Source organism: Eleutherodactylus coqui, chromosome 4 (genome assembly GCF_035609145.1).
Source record: "Eleutherodactylus coqui strain aEleCoq1 chromosome 4, aEleCoq1.hap1, whole genome shotgun sequence".
NCBI lineage: Eukaryota > Metazoa > Chordata > Amphibia > Anura > Eleutherodactylidae > Eleutherodactylus > Eleutherodactylus coqui.
In genome coordinates, this window is record NC_089840.1 from 207,692,289 (window position 1) to 207,711,502 (window position 19,214).

Here is a 19,214-nt window from a genome sequence, read left to right on the forward strand (position 1 = left end):
AGTGAGAAAAAAACATTCCGTACGTAAAATTTGGACGCCAATTCTTTTGTGCATAGAATTGAATAATCGAGTTGGGACCCATTAGCGTTTCCTATTTATGACATAATCAATGCTCATGCCAAATTTCACGTTTCTATGACACCAAGAAGTGAGAGAATTAGATTCCGTACGTAAAATTTGGACGCTAATTCTTTTGCGCATAGAATTGAATAATTGAGTTGGGACCCATTAGCTTTTCCTATTTATGACATAATCAATGCTCGTGCCAAATTTCACGTTTCTATGACACCGGAAAGTGAGAAAAAAACATTCCGTACGTAAAATTTGGACGCCAATTCTTTTGTGCATAGAATTGAATAATCGAGTTGGGACCCATTAGCGTTTCCTATTTATGACATAATCAATGCTCATGCCAAATTTCACGTTTCTATGACACCAAGAAGTGAGAGAATTAGATTCCGTACGTAAAATTTGGACGCTAATTCTTTTGCGCATAGAATTGAATAATCGAGTTGGGACCCATTAGCTTTTACTATTTAGGACATAATCAATGCTCGTGCCAAATTTCACGTTTCTATGACACCGGAAAGTGAGAAAAATACATTCCATACGTTAAATTTTGACGCTAATTCTTTTGCGCATAGAATTGAATAATCGAGTTGGGACCTATAAGCTTTTCCTATTTATGACATAATCAATGCTCATGCCAAATTTCACGTTTCTATGACACCAAGAAGTGAGAGAATTAGATTCCGTACGTAAAATTTGGACGCTAATTCTTTTGCGCATAGAATTGAATAATCGAGTTGGGACCCATTAGCTTTTCCTATTTATGACATAATCAATGCTCGTGCCAAATTTCACGTTTCTATGACACCGGAAAGTGAGAAAAAAACATTCCGTACGTAAAATTTGGACGCTAATTCTTTTGCGCATAGAATTGAATAATCGAGTTGGGACTAGAGATGAGCGAGCGTACTCGGATAAGCACAACTCGCTCGAGTAATTGGCTTTATCCGAGTATCGCTCAGCTCGGGTCTAAAGATTCGGGTACCGCTGCGGCTGACAGGTGAGTCGCAGCGGGGAGCAGGGGAGAGCGGGCGGGAGAGAAGGAGAGAAAGATCTTACCTCTGTTCCTCCCCCCTCTCCCCTGCAGCTCCCCGCTCCGTGCCGGCACCCGAATCTTTAGCCCCGAGTACAGCGATACTCGGATAAAGCACATTACTCGAGCGAGTAGTGCTTATCCGAGTACGCTCGCTCATCTCTACTTGGGACCCATTAGCTTTCCCTATTTATGACATAATCAATGCTCGTGCCAAATTTCACGTTTCTATGACACCGGAAAGTGAGAAAATTACATTCCGTACGTAAAATTTGGACGCTAATTCTTTTGCGCATAGAATTGAATAATCGAGTTGGGACCCATTAGCGTTTCCTATTTTTGACATAATCAATGCTAGTGCCAAATTTCACGTTTCTATGACACCGGGAAGTGAGAGAATTAGATTCCGTACGTAAAATTTGGACGCTAATTCTTTTGCGCATAGAATTGAATAATCGAGTTGGGACCTATTAACTTTTCCTATTTATGACATAATCAATGCTCGTGTCAAATTTTAAGTTTCTATGACATTGGGAAGTGAGAGATTTAAATTCCATACGCAAAATTTCGACGCCAATTCTTTAGCGCTAGAATTGAATAATCGAGTTGGGACACAATTAGTTTTCCTATTTTGGAGATAATCTATGCTTCTGCCAAATTTCATGTTTCTACGACATCGGGAAGTTGGAGAACTTTTGGCGAGTCAGTCAGTCAGTGAGTGAGTCAGTCAGTCAGTGAATGAGTCAGTGAGGGCTTTCGTCTTTACATATATAGATAATACAAACTGATCATGTTCTTTACCTTGCAGATTATATACAACATATTCTAGTAAGTGACAGCACATACAACATAATATTGTTTAAACATGCGGATTCATGTTTATTCTTCCCAGGGCTGAAGGTGCCTATTGTAACTTGGATATTTTGGCTTTATACACAGTGACAAAATAAATGCAAAATGGTTGCCAAAAATGTCATGTGTGCGTAAGCAAATGAAGAAATGAGTGAACACAGACACCAACAAGCTGGGTGCACACCCACCACAGCACTAGAAGGATAAGGCTTTCAGGGTGTTAAGCATGGTTCACACACTGCTAATTCAAGTGCAGGTTTCCATGGAATTAGAGAAGAGCGAGCACCAAAATGCTCGGGTGCTCGTTGCTCGAGTCGAACTTTTCGCGATGCTCGAGGGTTCGTTTTGAGTAACGAACCCCATTGAAGTCAATGGGCGACTCGAGCATTTTTGTATATCGCCGATGCTCGCTAAGGTTTTCATTGGTGAAAATCTGCAAAACCCAAGAAAGTGATGGAAACGACACAGAAACGGATAGGGCAGGCGAGGGGCAACATGCTGGGCTGCATTTCAGGTTCCCAGGTCCCACTATTAAGCCACAATAGCGGCAAGAGTGGGCCCCCTAACAATTTTTACTTCGGACAAACCCTCATTAGTAAGCCACACCTTAGCTAAGCACCACACTACCTCCAACTAAGCACAAGCACTGCCTGCGGGACACACCCCTGCCTCTTCTCCTGGGTTACATGTTGCCCAACCCCCCCGCACGACCCAGTGTCCACAGAGCACACCAAAGTGTCCCTGCGCAGCCTTCAGCTGCCCTCATGCCACACGCTGGCCCCATAGCCACACCACCCTCATGTCTATTTATAAGTGCGTCAGCCATGAGGAGGAACCGGAGGCACACACTGCAGAGGGTTGGCAGGGCCAGGCAGCAACCCTCTTTACAAGGGGCGGGGCGATAGCCCACAATGCTGTACAGAAGCAATGAGGAATCCAATCATGTGCCACCTCTGTCAGGAGCTGCAAACGTGGGCATAGCAATGGGGAATCCATGTGCCACACAGTATTCATTCTGTCAAGGTGTCGCATAGCTCAATCGACACTGCAAGGGGAAAGCCGTCTGCGCTCTGCCCCCTACCCAAGTCAGTCAGTGTCTTTGTGCCAGACAGGTCAAACACCGCGATGGGAACTAAGTTAGCACCAACAGCATAGGTGGGTCCTAGGAAACCGAAGACATGAACAAAAAATTGATCTGAGCGGCCAAACATGGCAGACTTGCACAGCGCCCACGGCATAGGCCTCGGCCCACAGATTCAGCAATCCTACGCAGGAAGCGGACTTTCACTGCACCGAGTACATAGGCCTCTGCACAAACCCTCAGCAATCGCGGGCCTACAGCGGACTCCAATGCTAGCGTAGCTGTGCACGTCTCATTAGCGCTGTATTGCTCCTGTAGTTTGTCCCAATGCAGTGCCCCGGAAAGTAGAGCTAACGTCAGATTAAATACAGGTGGGCTTCGGCCCACACTGCATGCGCCAGTCAGACTGGGGTTTTTTATAACTATACACAGGGAGGTACAACTCCCTAATGTGAAGTCCATGTGGTCCCACAGCATGGGTGCGTCCCAGGAAGCCACCGGCGGTACATAAATAAATCCCATTGCATTGCCCAGCACAGCTGAGGTAACATCAGATTAAATGCAGGTGGGCTTCAGCCCACACTGCATGCCCCAGCCTGACCGGGGTTTTTAATACATAGACACAGGCAGGTACAAATCCCCTATGTGAAGTCCCTGTGGACCGACAGCATGGGTGGCTCCCTGGAACCAACCAGCGGTACATAAATAAATCCCATTGCATTGCCCAGCACAGCTGAGGTAACGTCAGATTAAATGCAGGTGGGCTTTGGCCCACACTGCATGCCCCAGTCAGACCTGGGGTTCTTTATAAGTAGAAACATGCAGTTACAACTCCGTGTGGACTGACAGCATGGGTGGCTCCATTGAACCCACCGGCGGTACATAAATAAATCCCATTGCATTGCCCAGCACAGCTGAGGTAACGTCAGATTAAATGCAGGTAGGCTTCGGCCCACACTGCATGCCCCAGCCTGACCGGGGTTTTTAATACATAGACACAGGCACGTACAAATCCCCTATGTGAAGTCCCTGTGCACCGACAGCATGGGTGGTTCCCTGGAACCCACCGGCGGTACATAAATAAATCCCATTGCATTGCCCAGCACAGCTGAGGTAACGTCAGATTAAATGCAGGTGGGCTTTGGCCCACACTGCATGCCCCAGTCAGACCTGGGGTTCTTTATAAGTAGAAACATGCAGTTACAACTCCGTGTGGACTGACAGCATGGGTGGCTCCATTGAACCCACCGGCGGTACATAAATAAATCCCATTGCATTGCCCAGCACAGCTGAGGTAACGTCAGATTAAATGCAGGTAGGCTTCGGCCCACACTGCATGCCCCAGCCTGACCGGGGTTTTTAATACATAGACACAGGCACGTACAAATCCTGTATGTGAAGTCCCTGTGCACCGACAGCATGGGTGGTTCCCTGGAACCCACCGGCGGTACATAAATAAATCCCATTGCATTGCCCAGCACAGCTGAGGTAACGTCAGATTAAATGCAGGTGGGCTTTGGCCCACACTGCATGCCCCAGTCAGACTGGGGTTCTTTATAAGTAGAAACATGCAGTTACAACTCCGTGTGGACCGACAGCATGGGTGGGTCCCAGGAAGCTACCGGCGGTACATACATAAATCCCATTGCAGTGCCCAGCACAGCTGAGGTAACGTCAGATTAAATGCAGGTGGGCTTGGGCCCACACTGCATGCCTGTTACCATACAGCGCGGCACGGGGTCCCGCGGTCGGCGCGCGTCGCTCCGGCGGCCTGGAGCCCTGTGTCGAGGTCATCCCAGCAGCTTTGGGCGGCCGGTGGGCGGCGGCGTGGGCGTGTCCGCCCATAGGGTGCCGCACGCACTCCTCCGTTCTTCTTATACAGCAGGGGGTGGAGTGGCCTCCTCCCACTCTCTGCCCCTGGGCGGAGCTGTGTGGTTAAAAGACTGGCAGTGAGTTGAGCTCACTGCCAGTTATTGGTTCTGCTTGCACCTAGCCAGTCTGTCTGCGGTTTCCTCAGCCAGTCCCTAGTTGCCGGTCAGCTCCTCTGGTTCCCTTTTGTTCTGTCTGCTCTTGTCGGTTCTGTTAGCCTCTAGTTTAGTCTGGCCCAGTCAGCACTAGTTGCTATCCAGTATCCTGTCAGTTTGCCTGTGAGCTCCATCTCCAGCTTTGTAGTTTTGTTGGTCGGTTCCATCTGCCTCCCCTGTCGGCACTCTGTACCCCCCATTAGGTAGCTTGCTTCTTGTCAGTCGCCAGGTCTCTAGCCAGGGCAGGGACCGCCGTCCAGTTGTCCGCCTGGGGTTAGCCAGGGCCGAGGCAAGTAGGCAGGGACAGTGGGGCGCGGGAAGATCAGGGCACCCCATCTGGCGCTCGGGGGGCAGAGTGCCGTAACATAATAACTGGCCCTTAAAATACTGTTTTTCTTTTCATGGTGGCGATCAGCGCCCTTGCAAACCTGGTGCCAGTGATCAGGGATTTGTCAGCTCGCATGGTGGCCCAGGAGCAGTGGGCGTTATCGCAGGGGCAGAACGCCTTTACCAGTCCCGAACCCAAGTGCCCTCCTCCCGAGGTGTTCTCTGGGGAGAGGAACAAGTTTTTTGTGTCACCTGTTTTTTCGGATGCGTCCCCGTTCTTCCGGCTCGGAGGCCCAGAGGGTCGGGCTTATAATGTCCCTGCTGCGGGGCTCTGCCCAGACCTGGGCCTTTTCCATTCCCGATGGTTCCCCCTCCCTGCAGTCGGTGGACTCCTTTTTTCAGGAACTCGGGGGTATCTTCGATGAACCGGACCGAGTGGGGTTGGCAGTTTCACGGTTGCTGGCGCTGCATCAGGGGTCGCTTTGTGTGGAGGATTATTGCTCCAATTTCAGACGCTATGTGGGTGGCACTGCATGGAACGATAGTGCCCTGAAGGACGTTTTTCTGCAAGGTCTCTCGGACGCGGTCAAAGAACTGTTGATCTCCCATCCCGTTCCCGGGTCCTTAAAGGAGGCTATGGAGCTAGCGGTGAAGGCAGATAGGAGGCTCAGGGCTGGGAAGCAGGACAGGCAGACCAGTAGAGTCACGGAGGTCGTTTGTCCTGTTCCCTCCTCTTCCGTACCAGTCTCTGTTCCCGAGCCTATGGAACTGGACCCGCTGGACCCCAAGGAGCGATGCCGAGTTCGGTTATTGCATCATCTCTGCCTCTACTGCGGGAAAGCTGGACATCGGGTGATAACCTGCCCCCTGAGGTCTCAGCGTCCACAGTCTGAATCGGCAGAAAGACTCCAAGTCCTAGGCGATTGCAGGGAGGATCGCTTAGGACCACAGGTACGTCCTAGACTTCTGGTATCCTGCCAGGTTAGATTCCGGAACTTCTCCCGCCCAGGGGAGGCGTTTATTGATTCCGGAGTAGCCGCTAACCTGATAAGCATGCGTCTCGTTGAGTCCCTGAGGGCTGAACTTGTGGCGCTGAAGACGCCAATTCGTTTTGCTAGCATTGATGCTACCCCTCTTGCTTCGGGCTTGGTACGATGGAGGACCCCAGTGTTACAACTCATGGTGGGGGGTCGCCACTCGGAAGTTCTATCATTCCTGGTGATGGAGAAAATGTCGGTAGACATGGTACTAGGGATGCCGTGGCTGGCGTTGCACAACCCCCAATTCGATTGGACCACTGGGGATCTAACCCAGTGGGGGCCGTCCTGCCATAGCCATCGTGCTCCCCTTCCTCCCTGCTCAGTCGATACCGCACTCAGTCCCCGAGGTCTCGCTTCCCTTCACACCCCGTCCGCCTGTCCTGCGGCTGATGTCGCCACCGATGCACTGTAGGGGGGATGCAAGAAAGTGGTGGGGTCTCGTATGCAGTTGCGTAGTGGGGAGAGTCTGTCGGTATCTGAGCCGTACAGGGTAGGACAGAAGGGGTACCGGTCCTCTGGAAATCGCAAAAGGAGGGGTCGCAGGGGGTTCCATAAGTCTTTGTTGAAACCTGCTGTCCCTTCGGTGATGCCCACCTCCGGTCCCCCGCCGCCCAACCCGGTCCATGATGAAGTTGAATACGAGGTCCAGGAGATCCTGGATTCTCGCCGGGGTCCAGGAACCCTACAATATTTGGGGGCCCAGAAGGGTTTTATGGAGTATGATAGTTCAGATGACAGTGATTTCAAAGTTGGAGAGGCCTCAGACGCTGAAGGCAGCGTCATTGGTAGCGAGGATGGGTCAAAAGATAGTGGTGAATGTTCGGGCATTGACTCGGAAGACTACCTGAAACACGACGATATGTCAACGGTTGGTCCTAAAGAAGAAGTAGAAAGGAGAGCCCCTGAAGGAAATGGGGCAGCCACAGGCTACCAAAGTCATGGACCTGAGGATTAGTCCATGGTGACCGCTCGGGAGGGTCACACTCTCGGGTTGGTACAGCGTTTTCACAGCCGTTTTCTGGATAAGCCTGGTCGAGTTTCCGGGGGCCCGGAGGTCCCCTGTCAGAGGGGGGGTAATGTTACCATACAGCGCGGCACGGGGTCCCGCGGTCGGCGCGCGTCGCACCGGTGTCGGCTCCGGTGGCCTGGAGCCCTGTGTCGAGGTCATCCCAGCAGCTTGGGGCGGCCAGTGGGCGGCGGCGTGGGCGTGTCCGCCCGTAGGGTGCCGCCCGCACTCCTCCGTTCTTCTTATACAGCAGGGGGTGGAGTGTCCTCCTCCCACTCTCCGCCCCTGGGCGGAGCTGTGTGGTTAAAAGACTGGCAGTGAGTTGAGCTCACTGCCAGTTATTGGTTCTGCTTGCACCTAGCCAGTCTGTCTGCGGTTTCCTCAGCCAGTCCCTAGTTGCCGGTCAGCTCCCTCTGGTTCCCTTTTTTTCTGTCTGCTCTTTTCGGTTCTGTTAGCCTCTAGTTTAGTCTGGCCCAGTCAGCACTAGTTGCTATCCAGTATCCTGTCAGTTTGCCTGTGAGCTCCATCTCCAACTTTGTAGTTTTGTTGGTCGGTTCCATCTGCCTCCCCTGTCGGCACTCTGTTCCCCCCATTAGGTAGCTTGCTTCTTGTCAGTCGCCAGGTCCCTAGCCAGGGCAGGGACCGCCGTCCAGTTGTCCGCCTGGGGTTAGCCGGGGCCGAGGCAAGTAGGCAGGGACAGTGGGGTGCGGAAAGATCAGGGCACCCCATCTGGCGCTCGGGGGGCAGAGTGCCGTAACAATGCCCCAGTCAAACCGGGGTTTTTAATACATAGACACAGGCAGGTACAAATCCCTAATGTGAAGTTCCTGTGGACCCACAGCATGGGTGGCTCCCTGGAACCCACCGGCGGTACATAAATAGATCCCATTGCATTGCCCAGCACAGCTGAGGTAACGTCAGATGAAATGCAGGTGGGCTTCGGCCCACACTGCATGCCCCAGTCTGACCGGGGTTTTTAATACATAGACACAGGCAGGTACAACTCAATAATGTGAAGTCCGTGTGGACCGACAGCATGGGTGGGTCCCTGCAACCCACCGGCGGTACATAAATAGATCCCATTGCAGTGCCCTGGACAGCAGAACTAACGTCAGATTAAATACAGGTGGGCTTCGGCCAAGAATGTTTTCATTGTTGGAGGAGGAGGACTCGGATGTTTTTGAGGCAGTATGTGTCCTGTCCCTTGTCCGTGGTTATATGCACCTTACCAGTAACCGCGTTGGTGGGATAGTGGTCGTGACTGTGGACCTATTAGCGCGGTTTTATTCCGTTGGTTTTCGGAATGTGGCCAGGATTAAGATGGCCGTGGTGGGGGGCTTTCTTATTGTGTCGTTTAAGGTGAAATTCTTGGACTGCCGCCAGACAGACCACTGCGAAAGCATTTGCCAAGAATGTTTTCATTGTTGGAGGAGGAGGAAGGGAAAGTTTTTGAGGCAGTACGTGTCCTGTCCCCGTGTCCGTGTTTATATGCACCTTCCCAGTGACTGCGTCGCTGAAAAGTTGTCGCGCCTGGGGAACCTAGTAGCGCGGCCTCGCCACCATCATGTCTTTGGGAAGCCTCCATTTCCACTACCCTGTAACATTCCAGTAGCAGCAGTATAGGCAGAGCCGAGAATTAGTAACATTTCAGCTGTAAGAGTATGCACAAACCCCTGTAACATTTCATTGGCAGCAGTGAGGACAGACCCCACTAACATTTCATTTGCAGCAGTATACACAGACCCCAGTAACATTTCAGTAGTATCTGTATAGACAGACCCCAGTAACAGTTCAGTAGTATAAGTCTAGACAGACCCCAGTAACATTTCAGTTCCAGCAGTATTGACAGACCCCAGTAACATTTCAGTAGTATCAGTTGCGGCATGCCCCAGTCACATTTCAGTTCCAGCAGTGCAGACAGACCCCAGTAACAGTAACGTTGAAGCAGTATGGGCAAAGCAGCAGATAAACATTTCTCTGGTAGCAGTGTAGGGAGAGCAAAGTATTTGTAACATTTCAGTAGTAGCAGTATAGTCAGACCCCAGTAACAGTAACGTAGAAGCAGTATGGGCAAAGCAGCAGATAAACATTTCCCTGGCAGCAGTGTAGGGGGAGCAAAGTATTTGTAACATTTCAGTAGTAGCAGTATAGTCAGACCTCAGTAACAGTAATGTAGAAGCAGTATGGGCAAAGCAGCAGATAAACATTTCCCTGGCAGCAGTGTAGGGAGAGCAAAGTATTTGTAACATTTCAGTAGTAGCAGTATAGTCAGACCCCCAGTAACATTCACGTAGAAGCAGTATGGGCAGAGCCCACTATTAGTTACATTTCTGTTATAGCAGTATAGACCTGCCCCAGTAACATTTCTGTTGAAGCATTATGGGCAGAGCCCAGTATTAGTAAAATTACAGTAGTAACAGTAGACACCAACCAAGGTAACATTTCAGGAGCAGAAGTATCGGCAGACCGAAGTAACATTTCTGTTGCTGAAGTATAGTCAGACCCCTGTAGCATTACTGTGGCAGAAGTATAGGTAGGCAGAACAGAGTTACATTTCTGTAGCAAGTGTAGGCCAACCCCAGACACAGTGGTGTACCATGAGTGTAGGCGAAGCCCATAAAGATTACTTGGATTACATTGTAGGCGAGGGCCCGAAAAATTGTTGTACCGACAGTACAAATGTACCCCAGAAAAATTGCCCATGCCCAACCCAGAGGGCAGGTGAAACCCATTAATCGCTTAGCGTACTGTGGCTTAATTTTTAACTAGGCCTGGAGGCAGCCCAGTCTAAAAAACAATTGGTTCAGGTGGAAGTTTCAATGCTTTAATGAGAATTGAAACAGATAAATATTATTTAGAAAAGTTATATGAGCCTTTTGGCCCACAGAAAAATTGCCTATTCGCGGTGATTACGAGAGGTTTCAGGAGGAGGAGCCGGAGGAGGAGGACGAATATCATACACAGATTGACAAAGGTCTTTGGGTAGCGCTGCTGTCCGCTGGTGGAGAAGAGAAGTCTGGGGAAATCCAGGCTTTGTTCATCTTTATGAGTGTAAGCCTGTCGGCGCTGTCAGTTGACAGGCGGGTACGCTTGTTCGTGATGATTCCCCCAGCTGCACTAAACACCCTCTCTGAGAAGACGCTAGCCGCAGGGCACGCCAACACCTCCAGGGCATACAGCGCGAGTTCAGGCCACGTGTCCAGCTTTGACACCCAGTAGTTGTACGGAGCAGAGGAGTCACGGAGGACGGTGGTACGATCGGCTGCGTACTCCCTCACCATCTTACAGTGCACCCTCCGACTCAGCCTGGACTGAGGAGGTGTAAGACAGTCTTGCTGGGGAGCCATAAAGCTGGCAAAGGCCTTGGAGAGTGTTCCCCTGCCTGCACTGAACATGCTGCCTGATCTCCGCGCCTCCCATTCTACTTGGCCCTCGAAACTGCGCCTTCTGCCACTAGCGCTGTCAGATGGGAAGTTTACCATCAGTTTGTCCACCAGGGCCCTGTAGTATTGCATCACTCTCAAACCCCTTTCCTCTTCGGGAATGAGAGTGGAAAGGTTATCCTTATACCGTGGGTCAAGCAGTGTGTACACCCAGTAATCCGTAGTGGCCAGAATGCGTCTAACGCGAGGGTCACGAGAAAGGCATGCTAACATGAAGTCAGCCATGTGTGCCAGGGTACCTGTACGCAACATATGGCTGTCCTCACTAGGAAGATCACTTTGAGTGTCCTCCTCCTCCTCCTCCTCCTCCTCAGGCCATACACGCTGAATGGATGAGAGGCAAGCTGCATGGGCACCCTCTGCAGTGGGCCCAGCTGTCTCTTCCTCCTCAGGCTCCTGCCCCTTCTCCTCCTCCTCCTCCTCCTCTTCCACGCGCTGAGATATAGACATGAGGGTGCTCTGACTATCCAGCGACATACTGTCTTCCCCCGCCTCTGTTTCCGAGCGCAAAGCGTCTGCCTTTATGCTTTGCAGGGAACTTCTCAAGATGCATAGCAGAGGAATGGTGACGCTAATGATTGCAGCATCGCCGCTCACAATCTGGGTAGACTCCTCAAAGTTTCCAAGGACCTGGCAAATGTCTGCCAACCAGGCCCACTCTTCTGTAAAGAATTGAGGAGGCTGACTCCCACTATGCCGCCCATGTTGGAGTTGGTATTCCACTATAGCTCTACGCTGCTCATAGAGCCTGGCCAACATGTGGAGCGTAGAGTTCCACCGTGTGGGGACGTCGCACAGCAATCGGTGCACTGGCAGATTAAACCGATGTTGCAGGGTCCGCAGGGTGGCAGCGTCCGTCTTGGACTTGCGGAAATGTGCGCTGAGCCGGCGCACCTTTCCGAGCAGGTCTGACAAGCGTGGGTAGCTTTTCAGAAAGCGCTGAACCACCAAATTAAAGACGTGGGCCAGGCATGGCACGTGCGTGAGGCTGCCGAGCTGCAAAGCCGCCACTAGGTTACGGCCGTTGTCACACACGACCGTGCCCGGTTGGAGGCTCAGCGGCGCAAGCCAGCGGTCGGTCTGCTCTGTCAGACCCTGCAGCAGTTTGTGGGCCGTGTGCCTCTTCTCTCCTAAGCTGAGTAGTTTCAGCACGGCCTGCTGGCGCTTGCCCACCGCTGTGCTGCCACCCCGCGCGACACCGACTGGTGGCGACGTGCTGCTGCTGACACATCTTGATTGCGAGACAGAGGTTGCGTAGGAGGAGGAGGAGGGTGGTTTAGTGGAGGAAGCATACACCGCCGCAGATACCAGCAGTGAGCTGAGGCCCGCAATTCTGGGGGTGGGTAGGACGTGAGCGGTCCCAGGCTCTGACTCGGTCCCAGCCAGCACTAAATTCACCCAATGTGCCGTCAGGGAGATATAGTGGCCCTGCCCGCCTGTGCTTGTCCACATGTCCGTTGTTAAGTGGACCTTGGCAGTAACCGCGTTGGTGAGGGCGCGTACAATGTTGCGGGAGACGTGGTCGTGCAGGGCTGGGACGGCACATCGGGAAAAGTAGTGGCGACTGGGAACCGAGTAGCGCGGGGCCGCCGCCGCCATCATGTTTTTGAAAGCCTCCATTTCCACAAGCCTATACGGCAGCATCTCCAGGCTGATCAATTTGGCTATGTGCACGTTTAACGCTTGAGCGTGCGGGTGCATGGCGGCGTACTTGCGCTTGCGCTCAAACAGTTGCGCTAGAGACGGCTGGACGGTGCGGTGCGAGACATTGCTGGATGGGGTCGAGGAAAGCGGAGGTGAGGTTGTGAGTGCAGGCCGGGAGACGGTCGCGCCTGTGTCCTGAGAGGGGTGTTGGATCTCAGTGGCAGGTTGGGGCACAGGGGGAGAGGCAGTGGTGCAAACCGGAGGCGGTGAATGGCCTTCGTCCCACCTTGTGGGGTGCTTGGCCATCATATGCCTGCGCATGCTGGTGGTGGTGAGGCTGGTGGTGGTGGCTCCCCGGCTGATCTTGGCACGACAAACCTTGCACACCACAGTTCGTGGGTCGTCTGCACTCTCAGTGAAAAACTGCCAGACCTTTGAGCACCTCGGCCTCTGCAGGGTGGCATGGCGTGAGGGGGCACTTTGGGAAACAGTTGGTGGATTATTCGGTCTGGCCCTGCCTCTACCCCTGGCCACCGCACTGCCTCTTCCAACCTGCCCTGCTGCTGCACTTGCCTCCCCCTCTGAAGACCTGTCCTCAGTAGGCATAGCAAACCAGGTGGGGTCAGTCACCTCATCGTCCAGCTGCTCTTCCTCCGAATCCTCTGTGCGCTCCTCCCTCGGACTTACTGCAATTACTACTACCTGAGTGATCGACAACTGTGTCTCATCGTCATCGTCCTCCTCATCCACTGAAAGCTCTTGAGACAGTTGCCGAAAGTCCCCAGCCTCATCCCCCGGACCCCGGGAACTTTGCATAGGTTGGGCATCGGTCACGACAAACTCCTCCGGTGGGAGAGGAACCATTGCTGCGCATTCTGGGCAGGGGCCCGAGAACAGTTCCTGGGAGTCTGCCTGCTCCTCAGAATGTGTCATTGTAATGGAGTGAGGAGGCTGGGAGGAAGGAGGAGCAGCAGCCAGAGGATTCAGAGTTGCAGCAGTGGACGGCGTAGAAGTCTGGGTGGTCAATAGATTGCTGGATGCACGTTCTGCCATCCACGACAGGACCTGCTCACACTGCTCATTTTCTAATAAAGGTCTACCGCGTGGACCCATTAATTGTGAGATGAATCTGGGGACCCCTGAAACTTGTCTCTCTCCTAATCTCGCAGCAGTCGGCTGTGATACACCTGGATCAGGAGCTCGGCCTGTGCCCACACCCTGACTTGGGCCTCCGCGTCCTCGGCCGCGCCCACGTCCTCTAGGCCTACCCCTACCCCTCAGCATGGTGTATTACGAGTAGAGCAGAAACAGAACGCTGTAATTAAATGTGCTACTTATTGGCCTACTTCGCTTACGCAACAATTTTGCGCACGCCTGTAGTGAGACCTAGGTGCTTAGGACTGAGCTAGTGGAATTCACAGCGCAGAAGCAGTCAAGTCGCCAAAGGGCAGTGGTACGCCTTAAGTATTTGGCTTCCCTTTTTTTAAATGGTGAGCTGAAACAGCAGACAGATACTGTATGCAGCGTATATTATGTTTACTGTTTCCCTCTGGCGCTATGACGGCGGTGATGTAACGGAGACAGCAGAGCCAGGAAACAATTTTGCGCACGCCTGTAGTGAGACCTAGGTGCGTAGGACTGAGCTAGTGGAATTCACAGCGCAGAAGCAGTCAAGTCGCCAAAGGGCAGTGGTACACCTTAAGTATTTGTCTCCCTCTTTTTTAAATGGTGAGCTGAAACAGCAGATACTCTATGCAGCGTATATTATGTTTACTGTTTCCCTCTGCCGCTATGACGGCGGTGATGTAATGGAGACAGCAAAGCCAGGAAACAATTTTGCGCACGCGTGTAGTGAGACGTAGGTGCGTAGGACTGAGCTAGTGGAATTCACAGCGCAGAGGCAGTCAAGTCGCCAAAGGGCAGTGGTACGCCTTAAGTATTTGGCTTCCCTTTTTTTAAATGGTGAGCTGAAACAGCAGATACTGTATGCAGCGTATATTATGTTTACTGTTTCCCTCTGGCGCTATGACGGCGGTGATGTAACGGAGACAGAAGAGCCAGGAAACAATTTTGCGCACGCCTGTAGTGAGACCTAGGTGCTTAGGACTGAGCTAGTGGAATTCACAGTGCAGAAGCAGTCAAGTCGCCAAAGGGCAGTGGTAGGCCTTAAGTATTTGGCTTCCCTTTTTTTAAATGGTGAGCTAAAACACCCGACAGATACTGTATGCAGCGTATATATTGTATACTCTTTCCCTCTGGCGCTGTGACGGCGGTGATGTAACGGGCACAGCAGAGCCAGGAAACAATTTTGCGCACGCCTGCTGTAACGCTTAGCTGCGTATTAATTAGGACTACTACCCCCAGCAGACACGCAGTACACTGAAGACTGTCACTGGCAGCCCAAAGATAGTATTTTTCCTCAATTTTTTTGAAAAAGCCCACTGCCTATATAGACAGTATATCTCTTTCACCTTTCCCTCTTTCCCTGCCTTACCAGTACTGCCCCTATACTCTGTACAATGACTGCAGACTGAGGACGCAATGGTCTGCACGCCCGATATACAAAAAAAAAAAAAATTGTGCAACACTGCTAAAAGCAGCCTCAACAGTACTGCAGACGGTCAGATGTGGCCCTAAGAAAGACCGTTGGGGTTCTTGAAGACTAATATAACACCTAACACTCTCCCTATAGCAGCTACAGCAAGACAGCACTTTCCCTGATCTCTGTCACCATGCATCTGTGGCGAGCCGCGGGCGGGGCAGATTTTAATACTCGGGTGACACCTGATCTCCCCAGCCACTCACTGCAGGGGGGTGGTATAGGGCTGGAACGTCACAGGGGGAAGTTGTAATGCCTTCCCTGTCTTTCTATTGGCCAGAAAAGCGCGCTAACGTCTCAGAGATGAAAGTGAAAGTAACTCGAACATCGCGTGGTACTTGTCTCGAGTAACGAGTATCTCGAACACCCTAATATTCGCACGAATATCAAGCTCGGACGAGTACGTTCGCTCATCTGTAATGAACACCCGTTTGACCAATTATTGTCCTGTGTAAAAGGGCCTTTACCTTATAAGATATGTAATATATACAGCACAAATTACATTTTTTATTTAATATTTGTCTGATTGGGGTCCTAATTCAGTATGAAAACACCAGCTTTGCTTTTCTGAGCTGCGGGCCTTACAGGACATTTAGTGCCCCTTTACATTCACTACCATTTTGCAGTAATTTACATACAAATATGTCATCCAGAACAAATAGCTTGATGTGAACAGTATGCTTTTATTGGAAGGAGTGAAGTGAGTGTACATTACACAGCTGACGGTCAGATTGCCATATGGATATTAAAGAAGTGTTAGTTTATACGGAAATGCCATACTAACAGGGAAATGCTGCAAGTTACAACCTCGTCGTAGCAATTGTACCAATAATGTAATATTTCTCAGGATAATGCGGAAGATCCTAGTGTATATTAGTTCGACATACATATATATAGACGGCGATATGTGATATATAAAACATGTATAGTTCTGAAGAAAAGGTGTCAATTAAAGGGGTTTTACCCGCAAGACATGTATAACCCATTCATGGGACTGCTGGAACCTCTAGTGATTCCCGAGAATTGCGCCCTGAATGCCCCTGTGAATGGAGTGGCGGTGTGCACGCTCGACTGTCACTCTATTCACTTCTATGGGATAAATGGAGATCAATGTGCTCAGCAATCTCTATGTGCTTATAGAAGTGAATGGAGAGGAGGTCAATTAGGCGCTCCCCTGCTCCATCATAAGGGCATTTGGGGGCGCATTTCTGGGGGTTCCTGTGGTCAGACACCAGCGATCAGACATTTATTCCCTGACCTGTGAATAAAGTATGCATGTCTTTCATGGTTAAACCCCTTTAAGAAAACAGAATTAAGGAAACACGACTATAACAACAGGAATTTGATAATTTCGCATCTGCTGGTATTATCTAGATGATGCAGGCAAAAGCTTTCTGTGTAGATTCATTTCTAACAGACCCCTGACCAAGATGCCAAGTTTTGGTTGGAAACATCTGTTCAATTCTAGCATCCCGTCCTCACAATCTTCTGTGGAGTTGAAGGCTTTATCTTGTGGTTACCCATTTCAGAATAGTGGATTAGTGGTGCTTCAGGCTCTTCTGGTTAGATGATCTGATCCATATTAGTTGGGAACTCCAACTGTGTCCATTTTATTAGTCAGTGATGAAGATGATATATATTACACCTTCACATACAGTGAACGAACTGTAGTTTAGTTTTTAAGGGAAATGTATCTTCTTCTCTCTGCCAATCCTCATTCTCTGCTTCGGCCTCTAGGTGGCACTGGAGGGACACTGCTGTAGCTGGAGGTTGATTGAGATCTAAAATGTTGAATACAAATCATTTTGTTGCAGCGAAGAACACATTTTTTTCTTTAAATATACGGAGTACTTTTACGCAGCGCCATTTATCGTTTGCACAGGCGAACGATGGCAGAGTTCATTCATGAGAACAGTTTATATAGGCAGAGAAAACTTTTAGATTTTGCTCTTTAGTTGAAGATTTTGGGATCAGCCATCAATATCAGAATGTTGGGGGTCCAATGCCCGTCACCCCAACAAATCAGCTAATTGAAGAGGCCACGTCCTCTTTGTTGTTTACCACACACAGCTCTGTGCATCCTGTAGTGGCTGTGCCTGGTACTGCAGCTTAGTCCCTTTCACTTGAATGGGACTAAGCTGCAGCTCTCCAGAGTACAGAAAACCTATTTAATAGTAAAATCTGCATCTTCTGATAACATTTGTTTTTAAGAAATCAGGGATAATATTCATTATTTTACTGTAATTGATAGTTTACTTAACTGACTGTTGTATCTGGTGATGTACCGTAATTATGCAGACCAAGTGAGCTGCACCAAAATGGTTTGTGAGGCTCTGAGGTGCACTGTAGACACCTTGTTCTGCAACTCATGAGGGACCAAGAAAAAAGACCCTCAGGATTACTATCTTTATGACACGTCAGGAGATATACAGGGTGTAGTCATAAAGACTGATCTAGTGCTGTATCTTAATACAGGTGCCCTATATTGAAATAACAATAGTGTGCTTCAGTGGGAATGCATGGATGCGCTACGTGATGGTATGACGGCATTGGAACCTCCAATTTCAATTTTGTTTTGTGGTCCCTTTAAGAAATAGAAAGTAAAACCCAATTGCAAAGTTGAAGATTGGCATATGAGACGCAGAAATCCGCTTTCCGCATCTCTTAGTCCCGTGGGACCGTTGTTATGACTTAGGGAAGAAAAGCATACTCAAAGTAGCCACCTTCTGCTATGATAGGAGCAGATCATCCAGGAAGCCATCCACCGTTGTCTGCAGGAGATTCATGCAGCGATCCATGCTGGAATGAACACAGGTCCAACAATGGCTCTATGCATGTATCCTAGCAGGAGGCCACTCTTATAGCAGCGGTTCCATGGAACTTATAGCGATGCAGAAAGTGGATTTCTGTTTCTCACAAGCTACTCTTCAACAATTAATTGGCTCTTACTTTCTATCTCTTACAGGGATCCCAACACAACAATGAAATCCATGTTCTGGAGCCCCTAGGGGCCTGTGTGCCATGCCATTGTATACTGCATCCATGTCTTTTTATTCACGTACACTATTCTTATTTTAATATAGGACACCAGTGTTGAGCTACGGCCTTGGATGAGTCTCTTTGACTACACCCTGTATTAGGTAGGCGACATTCCCTTTAAAATTACAATTGATAAAGTATTGTTTTCATAAATAGGAAATATTCAATATGATATGATGTGTTTAATTGTGCAGAATTACCTTCTAGTGCTTCTGTTTTGTATCCTGGGGGGTCTTGGTGGCGGTGTTTCGTCTTGCAAGGAATGCCTAGGTTTGTATTGCTGATGATGTTCTGCTACCTCATTATCCTATAACATTGAGGAAAAAAATAACTTCACCTCAAGTTTCAGAAGGTGTTAAACTCCGTATCAGAGGAGTAACTTGAAGCTGCTGGGCCCCAATGCAAATTCTGGAACTGGGTCCCCAACTATAAAGCTTCATTGATAGTATTGGTTTGCAATATGGGGAAGAGAGACTTTATGGGCCCCCTAGGGCTCCTGGGCCCAGGTGCGACCGCACCCTCTGCACCCCCTATAGTTACGCCAGTGTCGTAAATATACTCATAGTACTAAAATGCTAATTGGGAATTAAATTATAGCTCCATATTTGAACATCAGTGCTATTTAAAATTATGTGGGTTCAGTAAAATATTTACCAACTATAACTGATCTTGAGGGACATTGTACCCTCTTCTCAAGTCACAGTAATGCCCCTTTTACACGAGCCAAATGAGCTCGTTTGCAATCGTACAGCCAGTTTAGACAGGTAGATCATCGTTGAGAATCGTTTACTTCTCCTTCACTTCTTGCTCAGTGCTTCACATTCTATCTGAGGGTGTTTAAACGTAACAAGAAGTGAACGAACCTCCCATGATTTTTATGCAGGCTGAAACTGAACAAGTGATGAGAAGTGCCCGATTCTCATTAATCATTCAGTTGTTAGCTCGCATTTAGATGTAATGATATTGTTCACTTTTGTTCGTTTGTGCGAACTTTGAGCAACAACCGTTACATGTAAACGGGCCATTAGGGTAGGGTCAGACGGCTGTATTCAACGAG

General features: G+C 49.8%; 1 protein-coding gene across 2 annotated transcripts in view; it reads right to left on the bottom strand.

Moving 5' to 3' along the window:
- Window positions 1–15,781: 15,781 nt before the first annotated feature.
- Window positions 15,782–19,214, bottom strand: part of PIK3AP1 (phosphoinositide-3-kinase adaptor protein 1) — a 101,442-nt gene continuing 98,009 nt past the window's right edge. For both annotated transcript variants that reach the window (XM_066600621.1, XM_066600620.1), the window contains exons 17-18: window positions 18,358–18,464; window positions 15,782–16,899 (exon numbers count right to left, since the gene is read on the bottom strand). In XM_066600621.1, coding sequence (XP_066456718.1) covers window positions 16,833–16,899; window positions 18,358–18,464 — 174 coding nt within the window. In that variant the 3' untranslated portion in view covers window positions 15,782–16,832. The remainder of the gene's footprint in view (window positions 16,900–18,357; window positions 18,465–19,214) is intronic.